Source organism: Erythrolamprus reginae, chromosome 7 (assembly GCF_031021105.1).
Source record: "Erythrolamprus reginae isolate rEryReg1 chromosome 7, rEryReg1.hap1, whole genome shotgun sequence".
Taxonomy (NCBI): Eukaryota; Metazoa; Chordata; class Lepidosauria; order Squamata; family Dipsadidae; genus Erythrolamprus; species Erythrolamprus reginae.
Window position 1 is genome coordinate 14,028,854 of NC_091956.1, and position 11,750 is coordinate 14,040,603.

The 11,750-nt window shown below is 44.1% G+C and overlaps 1 protein-coding gene across 1 annotated transcript in view; it reads right to left on the minus strand.

Moving 5' to 3' along the window:
• SLC30A9 (solute carrier family 30 member 9) overlaps positions 1-9,620 on the minus strand; it is a 37,610-nt gene extending 27,990 nt beyond the window's left edge. Inside the window, 2 exon segments of the mRNA XM_070757025.1 lie at positions 5,068-5,241; positions 9,422-9,620. Of these exon segments, the coding sequence (XP_070613126.1) occupies positions 5,068-5,241; positions 9,422-9,524 (277 nt within the window). The 5' untranslated portion in view covers positions 9,525-9,620.
• Positions 9,621-11,750: the final 2,130 nt, after the last annotated feature.

The window sequence follows — 11,750 nt, forward strand, 5'->3', positions numbered from 1 at the left end:
TACAAGAATGGTGGAAGGTCTTAAGCATAAAACGTATCAGGAAAGACTTCATGAACTCAGTCTGTATAGTCTGGAGGACAGAAGGAAAAGGGGGGGTATGATCGAAACATTTAAATATGTTAAAGGGTTAAATAAGGTCCAGGAGGGAAGTCTTTTTAATAGGAAAGGGAACACAAGAACAAGGGGACACAATCTGAAGTTAGTTGGGGGAAAGATCAAAAGCAACATGAGAAAATATTATTTTACTGAAAGAGTAGTAGATCCTTGGAACAAACTTCCAGCAGACGTGGTAGATAAATCCACAGTAACTGAATTTAAACATGCCTGGGATAAACATATATCCATCCTAAGATAAAATACAGAAAATAGTATAAGGGCAGACTAGATGGACCATGAGGTCTTTTTCTGCCGTCAGACTTCTATGTTTCTATGTTTCTATCAGAATTTGCCTTCTGAATGGAAGATTTTGGCAAGGAAGTCTCTTTCTGTAAAAAGCATGCATGAATTAGGTTTTTTTTTTAAAAAACCCACAACTTTAAAACAAGAATTTCCCCTTGAAGTTGGGTGGAGAAGGCAACAAAATCAGCATATTCTTTTCCATTAAATAAGCTAAACAGAACAGACTTAAACGTATAATGGGGTTTTTTTCCAATACCCAGTAGAAACTTACTGTAATTTTGGTGTATAAGACGCACTTTTTTCCTCCCTGAAAGAGGCTGATAATTTGGGTGCGTCTTATACTCTAAATGTAGCTTTTTTTCAGCCCTAACTAGCTGCTAACGATCTTCCCAGCTCTTACCTTGCAGGCTCTTTCACTGTTTCATACCAAACGGCTAAGCCGTGGAGAAATATCGGTAGCTGAGGAAGCAAGATGTTGCCACAGTTATGCTCATTTTTCCTTGACTCTGCCAGGCAGCGTGACCCATTATTATTTTACATTATTTTCCCCCTGACTTTTCAACATTTTAGTACAGTTTGGGTTTTCCTGTTGTAATCATAGGTTTTTAGGCACTGAACATTGGAATGGAATATTACTGGAGGGTGATGTTTTAGCCTAATGGGTGCTGAATAAAACCTTAATTCTTCCTCTTGAAAGGCAGCAAAGTCCAGGCTGAGTAAGCAAGCTGCAGAATCCATGACCACGTGGAAAATAATTAACTTGATATACAGCATGAAGAAAACGTATAGCTAACTTCCATATAAGGAAATACAGTGATCCCTCTATTATCGCGAGGGTTCCGTTCCAAGACCCCTCGCGATAATCGATTTTTCACGATGTAGGGTTGCGGAAGTAAAAACACCATCTGCGCATGCGCGCCCTTTTTTTCTATGGCCGCGCATGCGTAGATGGTGGAGTTTGCGTTCCCCGCCGCCCACACAAAGGGGAAACCCCCGATTCGGCTCCTCGCTGCTGCTGCGCTACCGAGCAGATCAGCTGCTGGGGCGGCCGAAGGAACCTTCCCTGGGTCTTCCCGGCCGCCCACGCAAAGGGGAAACCCTGGCTCCTCGCTGATGCCCCCGCTCGCCCCGCCCGCCAGCAAGAGGGGGAAGACCCAGGGAAGGTTCCTTCAGCCGCCCAGCAGCTGATCTGCTCGGCGCAGCAGCAGTGAGCAGACGAAGATCGGGGTTTCCCAGCCGCCCACGCAAAGGGGAAACCCCGGCTCCTCGCTGATGCCCCCACTCGCCCGCCCGCCCCCGCCCGCCAGCAAGAGGGGGAGAGATAGAGAAAGAGAGAGAAGGAAAGAAAGAGATGAGAGAGGGAGGAAGAGAGTGTGAGAGAGGAAGAAGCAAGATAGAGAAAGAGAGAGAGAAAGAAAGATGAGAAAGGAAGGAAGAGAGTGACGTCATCGGGTGGAAAAATCGCGATATAGCGTTTCGCGAAGATCGAGATCGCGAAACTCGAGGGATCACTGTATATGCCTTACTCTCATTCCTTTGCTAATCACCAGCAAACACACAATCCAGGAAAAGGCAATGAATGGAGCTTCCGTTAATTATCTATAGGGAAGTCACGAGGAGGTTGCCTTATACAGTGCATGAGTGAATGGTAGTTGGAGGATGGCTTAATGTATGTGGCGTTCGTGAATTGGTTATTCTATACCACATGTCAGGAAAAGTGAAATACAATAAAGGGAGAGATCTTGATACAATAGAGGTCGTCTCATTGAGAAAATTATCTCCGTTGCTTCATTTTGATGTGGCAATCATGGCATTCTGTGCCTTCCTAGAGGTCGACCCACTGGGGGAGGGCTGTTTGCCTTGATTTTCCCTCCTGATTTATTCTGGTTTTTATCATGAATTCCATGATACTGTATTTCCTGAACCGCCGATTTCCCTGACAATTCCCTGATTTCCCTGGGCACCCTGAAGAAAGCTTCACTTATTTAACAGCCAATCTTAGGGCACAAAATCCAAACTATACTATACTGGGGTCCTCAATTTATTCAGTGACCGTTCAAAGTTACAACGGCATTGAATAAAGGGACTTATGACTGCTTTTCACATATCACCATTGCAACTTCCCGACAGTCACGTGAATTACACTCCGATGCTTGACAACTGGTTCGTATTTATGACGGTTTGTAGTGTCGCACGTTCCCCTTGCAAGACATTCTGACAAGCCAAGTCAACAGAGAAACCAGATTCCCTTAACAGCGAGGATACTAAGTTAATGACCAATGTGATTCACTTAGGAACCGCTGCAAGAAAAGTTGTTAAGACGGGGCAAAAATTCTCTTGGCAAATGTTCTCGCTTAGCAACAGACATTTTGGGCTAAATTGCGGTCGTTAGGTCGAGGCTTACCTGTACAGTATTTCAAAGTATTGAAATATTTATTTATTAATTTAATTTAATTTAATTTAATTTATTTGATTTTTATGCAGCCCTTCTCCTTAGACTCAGGGCGGGTTACAACATGTTAGCAATAGTACTTTTTAACAGAGCCGGCATATTGCCCCCACAATCCGGGTCCTCATTTTACCCACCTCTGAAGGCTAAGTCAACCAGTGATGAGATTTGAACCGCTGACCTACATATCTACAGTCAGCTTCAGTGGCCTGCAGTACAGCACTCTACCTGCTGCGCCACCCCGGCTCAAATATAATAGGCAAATCAAAAGCAGTGGGAAACTTTGGCAGTGGTTCTCAACCTTTCTAATGCCGCGACCCCTTAAAACAGTTCCTCGTGTTGTGGTGACCCCTATCCATAAGTCTAGCGCCAATTCTCCCAACAGAGCTTTAAGCTCATTGGCAGGATGGTCAAAGGGAAACCCCCACTGTAAATGCCTGATTGGTCGGATTGTAAAAATAGAATAGAACAATGATGGCGAACCTATGGTACGGGTGCCACAAGTGGTACGCGGAGCCATATCTCCCGGCATGCAAGCTATTGCCCTAGTTCAGTTCCAACAGGCATGTGTGTGCCAACCAGCTGATTTTTGGCTCGCATGGAGGCTCTGGGAGGGCATGTTTGGCTTCCAGAGAGCCTCCAGGGAGATGGGGGAGAACGTTTTTACTCTCCCCCGGCTCCAGGGAAGCCTTTGGAGCCTGGGGAGGGCAAAACACGGCCTACTGGCCCCACCAGAAGTTAGGAAACAGGCCGTTTCCGGCCTTCAGAGGGCCTCTAGGGGACGGGGAAAGTTGTTTTTGCCCTCCCCAGACATTGAATTATGGGTGTGGGTACTCGTGCATGCGTAATAATGCACGCCCACGCTCTTTTGGCACTCGAGGAAAAAAAAGATTTGCCATCACTGGAATAGAAGCTTTAGTTCATAACACCATGGGAAATTTGTCTTTTCCCATGGTCTTAGGCGACCCCTGTGAAATGGTCATTCAACCCCCAAGGGGTCCCGACCCCCAGGTTGAGAACCACTGTTTTAGAGGAAGCGGGATCATTCTGAAAGAAAACACCCTGAAACAGAGATGCCCTTTGCCATCATTGTCAGATGATTCAAAGACGCAATAAGAGAAATATCTGGGTTTAAACCTGGTTCATTCTAATCATGTCTTTCAGCTGTGGCGAGGGGGACGTTTGCTCAGGTTCGCCTGGTGCACCAGTTGCGGCCCTATCTGGACCAGGACTCACTGCTCACAGTCACTCATGCCCTCATCACCTCGAGGTTCGACTACTGTAATGCTCTCTACATGGGGCTACCTTTGAAAAGTGTTCGGAAACTTCAGATCGTGCAGAATGCAGCTGCAAGAGCAATCATGGGCTTCCCCAGGTATGTCCATGTTACACCAACACTCCGCAGTCTGCATTGGTTGCCGATCAATTTCCGGTCACAATTCAAACTGTTGGTTATGATCTATAAAGCCCTTCATGGCACTGGACCAGAATATCTCCGGGACTGCCTTCTGCTGCACGAATCCCAGTGACCGATTAGGTCCCACAGAGTGGGCCTTCTCCGGGTCCCGTCGACTAAACAATGTCGTTTGGTGGGTCCCAGGGGAAGAGCCTTCTCTGTGGCGGCCCCGACTCTCTGGAACCAGCTCCCCCCGGAGATTAGAACTGCCCCCACCCTCCTTGCCTTTCATAAACTCCTTAAAACCCACCTTTGCCGCCAGGCATGGGGAAATTGAGATATCTCCTCCGGGCCTATACAATTTATGTATGGTATGTCTGTGTGTATGTCTGCTTAATAACGGGTTTTTTTAAAATGTTTTTAAATTATTAGATTTGTCATGAATTGTTTTATTGCTGTTGTGAGCCGCCCCGAGTCTACGGAGAGGGGCGGCATACAAATCTAATAAATAAACAAACAAACAAACAAACAAACAAATAAATGTTGCGGCCCGTAGACACGGACAGTGAGGAGGTTGGAGAGGAACTTGAGCAAGTCCCGGAGTCTGGGGAAGGCTAAGACGAGGGCTCTACGTCCGAGGCAGAATTGGGGCCAGGGCTGTCCGATATTTATTAGCTGCCTTTGGAGTGGGAGGATAAGTGGGGCAGAAGAACAGCTGGAGCCTGTTCCAGAAGCTCGTATGCGCAGTGCTGTCAGGAGAAGGGAATAACTAAGGAACAGGAGGAGACTCAGAAGTAAGGGCACAAGTGGATGCTGAACCTACCGGACGCCATTTTCTGTGCACTGCCTTCTGAGGCTGAAGCGCTGCCATCTTGAGTTCTTGTGCTGTTCTTCTGGTCGTTGGACGAGTAAGCTCTGACTTGACTGGCGGGATGAGGGACAGACCTACCTGGCAGAATGGCCAGGAGTCTCCCAGGTTTAATGGCTCCTTGCCAACCTGATGGAAACATGGAAGTAGAATGATAGTTTTAGAAGATAGAAGAACACCTTTTGGTCAATAGCAAAAACCAGGTGAGAAGACATCACAGTGTTATGACTATTGAAATGTTTACTCAATGGGCTTACCAAAGGAAGGACAATGGGAAGGTTAGTAGAGGGAAAAGGATATTCAAATGAGACAGGACTTTTCCCAAATGGAACACCGGTTATCCCTAAACTTGATACGGCACAAAGAAAATAGCAGTCCCAGGGAGTTTTTAAAAAACCAAGAGGTAACATAGTTTTGGATCTCACGCGTAATTACAAAGCAATAAATGTTAGTGGTGCTGAACTGGCCAAAATTAAAATATTTCTCCAATACTAAGTTTATTTACTTCACATTCCCCAAATTCCACTTATCAGAAGCAATGACTTTATTATGCTCACTAACGGGATGCAGTAAAGTTAGCTTCTGTTTCAAATAATTTAATAAATTAATAAAATTAATAAATTAATAATAATAAATAGAATAATTTAAGGCTACAGAGCAAGATTTGCCAAAATAATAAATAAGACAAGATGTGTTTTACAAACAGACAGAGATGTATTTAAACAAAGCCTTCCTCCCCACACACTTTCAAGCTGCTGACATACATAAAATGACCTGAACCTGATACATTTACAAGCTAAAATAAATCTATGCATGCAGCTAACAGCTGGGTTACCATGCAATATTAGGTGATAACTGGACTTGATTTTCACTTCACACATACAAAGCCAGCCAATGCTGGTTCAGGTGTCTAGAACACATGAGGGCTCAGTCTAGAATAGGAATGCTCAACCTTGGCTTCCAAGAAATGCAGACCTCAACTCCCAGAATTCCCTAGGCAGACAGGCTGGCGAATTCTGGTAGTTGAAATCCCCAAGTCTTGAAATTGCCAAAGTTGGAGAGCCCTGATTTAAAACATCAGATTATCAAGGCGGAAGTAACATTGGAATGATAGCAAGTGGCACATTTAGGCTTCTACATAACGAGTGCTAACAAAGCAGAACAATCTTAGAAACATAGAAACATAGAAGTCTGACGGCAGAAAAAGACCTCATGGTCCATCTAGTCTGCCCTTATACTATTTTCTGTATTTTATCTTAGGATGGATATATGTTTATCCCAGGCATGTTTAAATTCAGTTACTGTGGATTTATCTACCACGTCTGCTGGAAGTTTGTTCCAAGGATCTACTACTCTTTCAGTAAAATAATATTTTCTCATGTTGCTTTTGATCTTTCCCCCAACTAACTTCAGATTGTGTCCCCTTGTTCTTGTGTTCACTTTCCTATTAAAAACACTTCCCTCCTGGACCTTATTTAACCCTTTAATATATTTAAATGTTTCGATCATGTCCCCCCTTTTCCTTCTGTCCTCCAGACTATACAGATTGAGTTCATTAAGTCTTTCCTGATACGTTTTATGCTTAAGACCTTCTCAATGTAGAACCCTACTTTTAAAGCCCATGTCTTGCTTAGCAAGTTAGCTGCTGATACAGTTCTACAGAGGAATCATTGAGTCTGTCATCTGCACCTCTATAACTGTTTGTGGTTTGGTTCTGCAACCCAACAACACCGACACAGACTTCAGAGGAAAATCAGAACTGCAGAAAAAACAATTGCTGCCAATCTGCCTTCCATTGAGGACCTGTAGACTGCATGAGTCTATTTTACTGTATGCTGTGAGCCGCCCCGAGTTTACGGAGAGGGGCGGCATACAAATCTAATAAATAAATAAATAAATGAATCAAAAAGAGGGCCGTGTGAAAATATTTACTGACCCCTCACATCCTAGACACAAACTGTTTCAACTCCTACCCTCAAAACATCGCTACAGAGCACTGCACACCAAAACAACTAGGCACAAGAAGGGTTTTTGCCAAACGCCATTACTCTACTAAACAAATAATTCCCTCAACACTATCAAACTTTTTACTAAGCCTGCACCTCTATTTCTACTAGTTTTTTCTCATCATTCCTATCATCCTTTTCCTCTGACTTAGGACTGTATGACTGTAACTTGTTGCTTGTATCCTAAGATTTTAATTAATATTGATTGTTTCTTCATTACTTATTTGACCCCTATGACAATCATTGTTGTACCCCATGATTCTTGACAAATGTATCTTTTTCTTTTAGGTACACTGAGAGCATATGCACCAAGACAAATTCCTTGTGTGTCCAATCACATTTGACCAATAACAAATTCTATTCTAATTCTATTCTATTCTACTCTAGTGACATCAGTTTTGGGGCTCCATCGTGGTCATAAGTTAAGGACTGCCTGCAAGGTTTCTAAAAAAGTTGTTAAAAAATGACTGCCTGTAAGATTTCTAGGTTTAGAATAGAAATAAATAAATGTCTGTAGAGAGGATGCTGTGAACCCATGGCTACGAAGAACGTTCATTTCCAGAACCCACAAATCAGCTCTGAAATGGGTACATCATCACCAGATTCATTCGCTGTTTTTGGCAGGAAAGGGATTTTTTTTTAAAAAAAAAAAAAAATTTAAATGTCAAGGAGATAATTAGTCAGGAATTGTTTCATATGCTCTTTCCGGTCATACCTAAGGCTTAATTTTAAATATTTAAATATTTTTATTTGTTGTAAGCTGCCGAGTCCTTGAGGAGTTGGGCAGCATATAAATTAGATAGACAGACGATTGTGAGGGAGAGATATTAGATAGATACATAGAGAGAGAGAATAGATAGATACATACATAGATGATAGTGAAGGAGCGATATTAGACAGATACAAGAGAGGAGAGAAAGAGAGAGAGAAGGATAGATAGATAGATGGATGGATAGACAGACAAACAGATAGATAGGGAGAGATATTAGATACATAGAGAGAGAATAGATATACGTAGACAGACATATAGTTGATGACAGTGAGGGAGAGATATTAGATGGATACATAGAGAGAGAATAGATAGATAGATAGATAGATAGATAGATAGAGATAGATAGAGACAGACAGACAGACAGACAGACAGACAGACAGACAGACAGACAGAGCACCTCCCTTATGAAACCAAGTTGCAATGCCTTGGTCTCTTCAGCCTTAAAAGTCAGTGTTTAAGGAGTGACTTGATCAAAGTGTATAAAATCATGAGAAAACATGGATAGAGAAAAATTATTTTCTCTATCACACAATACTAGGACAAGGGGGCACTGCCTAAAGCTTATAGTTAAGAAAACGAGGACAAATAAAGGGAAATATTTATTCACCCAGAGGGTCCTTGGTTTATGGAATTCACTTCCAGAAGAAGTTGTGACAGCTGTCAGCCTTCATAGCTTCAAGGCAGGATTAGACAGATTCATGGAGGCCAAGTGTATCATAGGGGTTATTGAAACAGATGTCCATGTGCCGCCTCTGTTGGTTGAGGCAGGCAGGATTCCCTTGAGTACCATTTTTTGGGGATCAAGGGAAAGGGAAGATTTTGCCTTCTCTTTCTACTCAAGATCCCATGGACAATTGATGAGCCACTGTGGGACACAGAATGCTGGACTCGATGGGCTTTGGCCTGATTCAGCATGACTCTCCTTATATTCTTAGATAGATAGATAGATAGATAGATAGATAGATAGATAGATAGATAGATAGATAGATAGATAGATAGATAGATAGATAGATAGATAGATAGATAGATAGTGAGAGAGATATTAGATAAATAGAGAGAGATGAGAGAAGGAGAGATATTAGATAGATACAGATAGATTGGATAGATAGGTAGGTAGGTATGCAGGTAGATAAATTGAGGATTTATATATTGGGCTCCTAACAAAGCCCACACGGAAGTCAAAGGAAAGCATGCTGTTAACAGTTAACAGTTGGAAGGGACTTTAGAGGTCATCTAGTCCAACCCCCCTGCTGACGCAGGAGACCTGCACTAGGGGTTTGAACTGCCGACCTTTCTGACTGACAAGCTCAATCTGGAGGCTACCGCCAGAAGAAAAAAAAGCCCTCTCGCCCCGATGTTTTCGACCAAGTCCCGCTTAGCAACGTCCGTCACGTCGTAAGTCAAGGACCTCCTGTATTAATGCCCCCCGTCCCTCACTCCACGGCCAAAAAGGGCCCTTGCGACTCCTTTCAGGCCGGCTGGAGCCACACGCTCCTTCGGACCCCACGGAAATCCCGCCGGCCACACTCACCGGGGCAGACCGGCGGGCACCGGCTCCCCCGGCGCCGCAGCAGCAGACGCAGCTGGTAAAAGCAGCGCCATCCCTTCCGCTGAGCGGCCAGAGCCGGCAGCATCCTCCTCCCGCGCTCGCGCTACGGGAGAAAGCACAAGGAGGCCGGCGAAGGAACCGCCTCATGGGTGACTCTTCGCCCGGCCGGTTCTCCACAGAAGAGGCACCGCCATTTTGGGAAGGCGGAGTCTTGCAAACCGGATGTGGGATGGAAAGGGGGGGGAAGGAAAAAGAAACTCGTGCCCTTCTGTCTTTCTCTTTTCTATGATCGGCTACAACGCTGAGAGAGGAAGAAAGCGCGTTTTCTTCCCTTACACCGCTTTCCTTCTACGTCATTTCCTGTTAGGGCGTAACCATTTTCCCTTGGTTTCACCTTGTGGGGGATGCTCCTCTCTTCGCCTCCCCGCTCTCGGAAATGGGACAGTCCATTTTACCAAGCATTCATCTTGTAGTTGACGTCTTACTCTGGAATAAAAACCTAGTTAATCTTGGTTAGTTTGGTCCACAGGACGAAGTAGAGCTGTGGACTGGACAGGGAAAAAGGTGGGGGAGAGAAATTCCCCGTAGAAGGCAAGAATGCCCCAACACTGGAAGATTTTAGGAAGATGTTGGATAAATCGATTCAAATTCAACCAGATATTGGAAAATTAATAGGGGGGGAGAAGGGAATAATCAATTTATATCATGTACTTTTCTTTTTTTAATCCATCTGTATTGTATTATATTGTTGTGTTTGTTGTTTTTTAAATGTATTATACATAAAAAAAATAATTTAAAAAATACACACACACACGTCACGCATATACTGTATACATATATAATGTAGTTATATACCACTTAGAAACATAGAAGACTGATGGCAGAAAAAGACCTCATGATCCATCTAGTCTGTATTTTTTCTTAGGATGGATATATGTTTATCCCAGGCATGTTTAAATTCAGTTACTGTGGATTTATCAACCACATCTGCTGGAAGTTTGTTCCAAGGATCTACTACTCTTTCAGTAAAATAATATTTTCTCATGTTGCTTTTGATCTTTCCCCCAACTTCCTAGTGCTTTTACAGCCCTCTCTAAGCAGTTTACAGAATCAGCCTCTTGCCCCCAACAATCTGGGTCCTCATTTTACCCACCTCGGAAGGACGGAAGGCTGAGTCAACCTTGAGCTGATGGTGAGATTTGAACTGCTGAACTACAGCTAGCAGTTAGCTGAAATAGCCTGCAATTATGCACTCTAACCACTGTGCCAACCCAGCTGCAGATATCAGAAGGTAGTAGGTGTTGTGGTTGGCTTCAGGCCAGCTCCTTTGGCTGCTGATTTTGACGTAGAGGAGTGGGAGCCGTCTGCTCACAGAAGACCCGTCTGGCTGGGGGGCGAATCAGACAGTGAACCAGGAGAGGCAGGGGGGGAGGGGAATGGAGCAGGAAGGGACTGGAGAGATAGGGGAATGGAGTCAGTCAAATCTGCAGCCAGAGTTTCATCTGAATCAGAAGGGGAAGAGTTAATGAACAATCCTATTCTGAATGTTCGGGTCAGGAGAATGCTGGGAAGACATGAGCAGCTGTGCAAATGCAGAAACAGATTATAGGTCACAGGTGATAAGAATTAAGACACTACTGCAACCTTGAAAAAGGGGAGGGTTGCAGAGGTCTGTGTGGGAGTCTATCGTTCAGTTTTGAAGAAAGTTTGATGAATTGTGGTTTCGTGTTTGCTGTGGATTTCTGGACACTCTGACATTTAAGCTGTGAGTTATTTCTGGCTGACGTAAGCCTGAAGGGCTTCTGCACTCTGATCTATTGAACTCTTAAACATTGCTCTGAACCCGTTGTTTGCAGTTTTCTGAATATAAAGAACCCTTGCTTTATTTTTACAACCCTGTGTGTGTGTGTGTGTGTGTGTGTGTTTGATTAATTACTTCGTTCCTGGGTGGCAGAACAGTATAGGGCAAATAAGTGGCAGCTCCATCATTGAAAGCTTTCAAGGAGACTAGACTGACCCTTGCGTCTCTGTTTATTCTGTTCTCTTCTGATTCATAGCAGAGCTCAGCTCAAATCCTGAAAAAAAAAACCTGGTGCTGGTTTTGAGATAGGGCAAGGAGGCAGATCTTTCCTTTTGCAAAATCCTGCAGGCTTACTTGGAAGTAGATTCCTCCTGACCAAGGGAGAGGTCCAGTCATGGGCTTCTCCCCCCATGTGGGGGGGGAACACAGGGTGGCCAGTGGAAATGGCCTGGGAACGGCACGCCGATAGATTTTGGCCCAGGAATGGCACGACGGACAGATTCCCAGGCC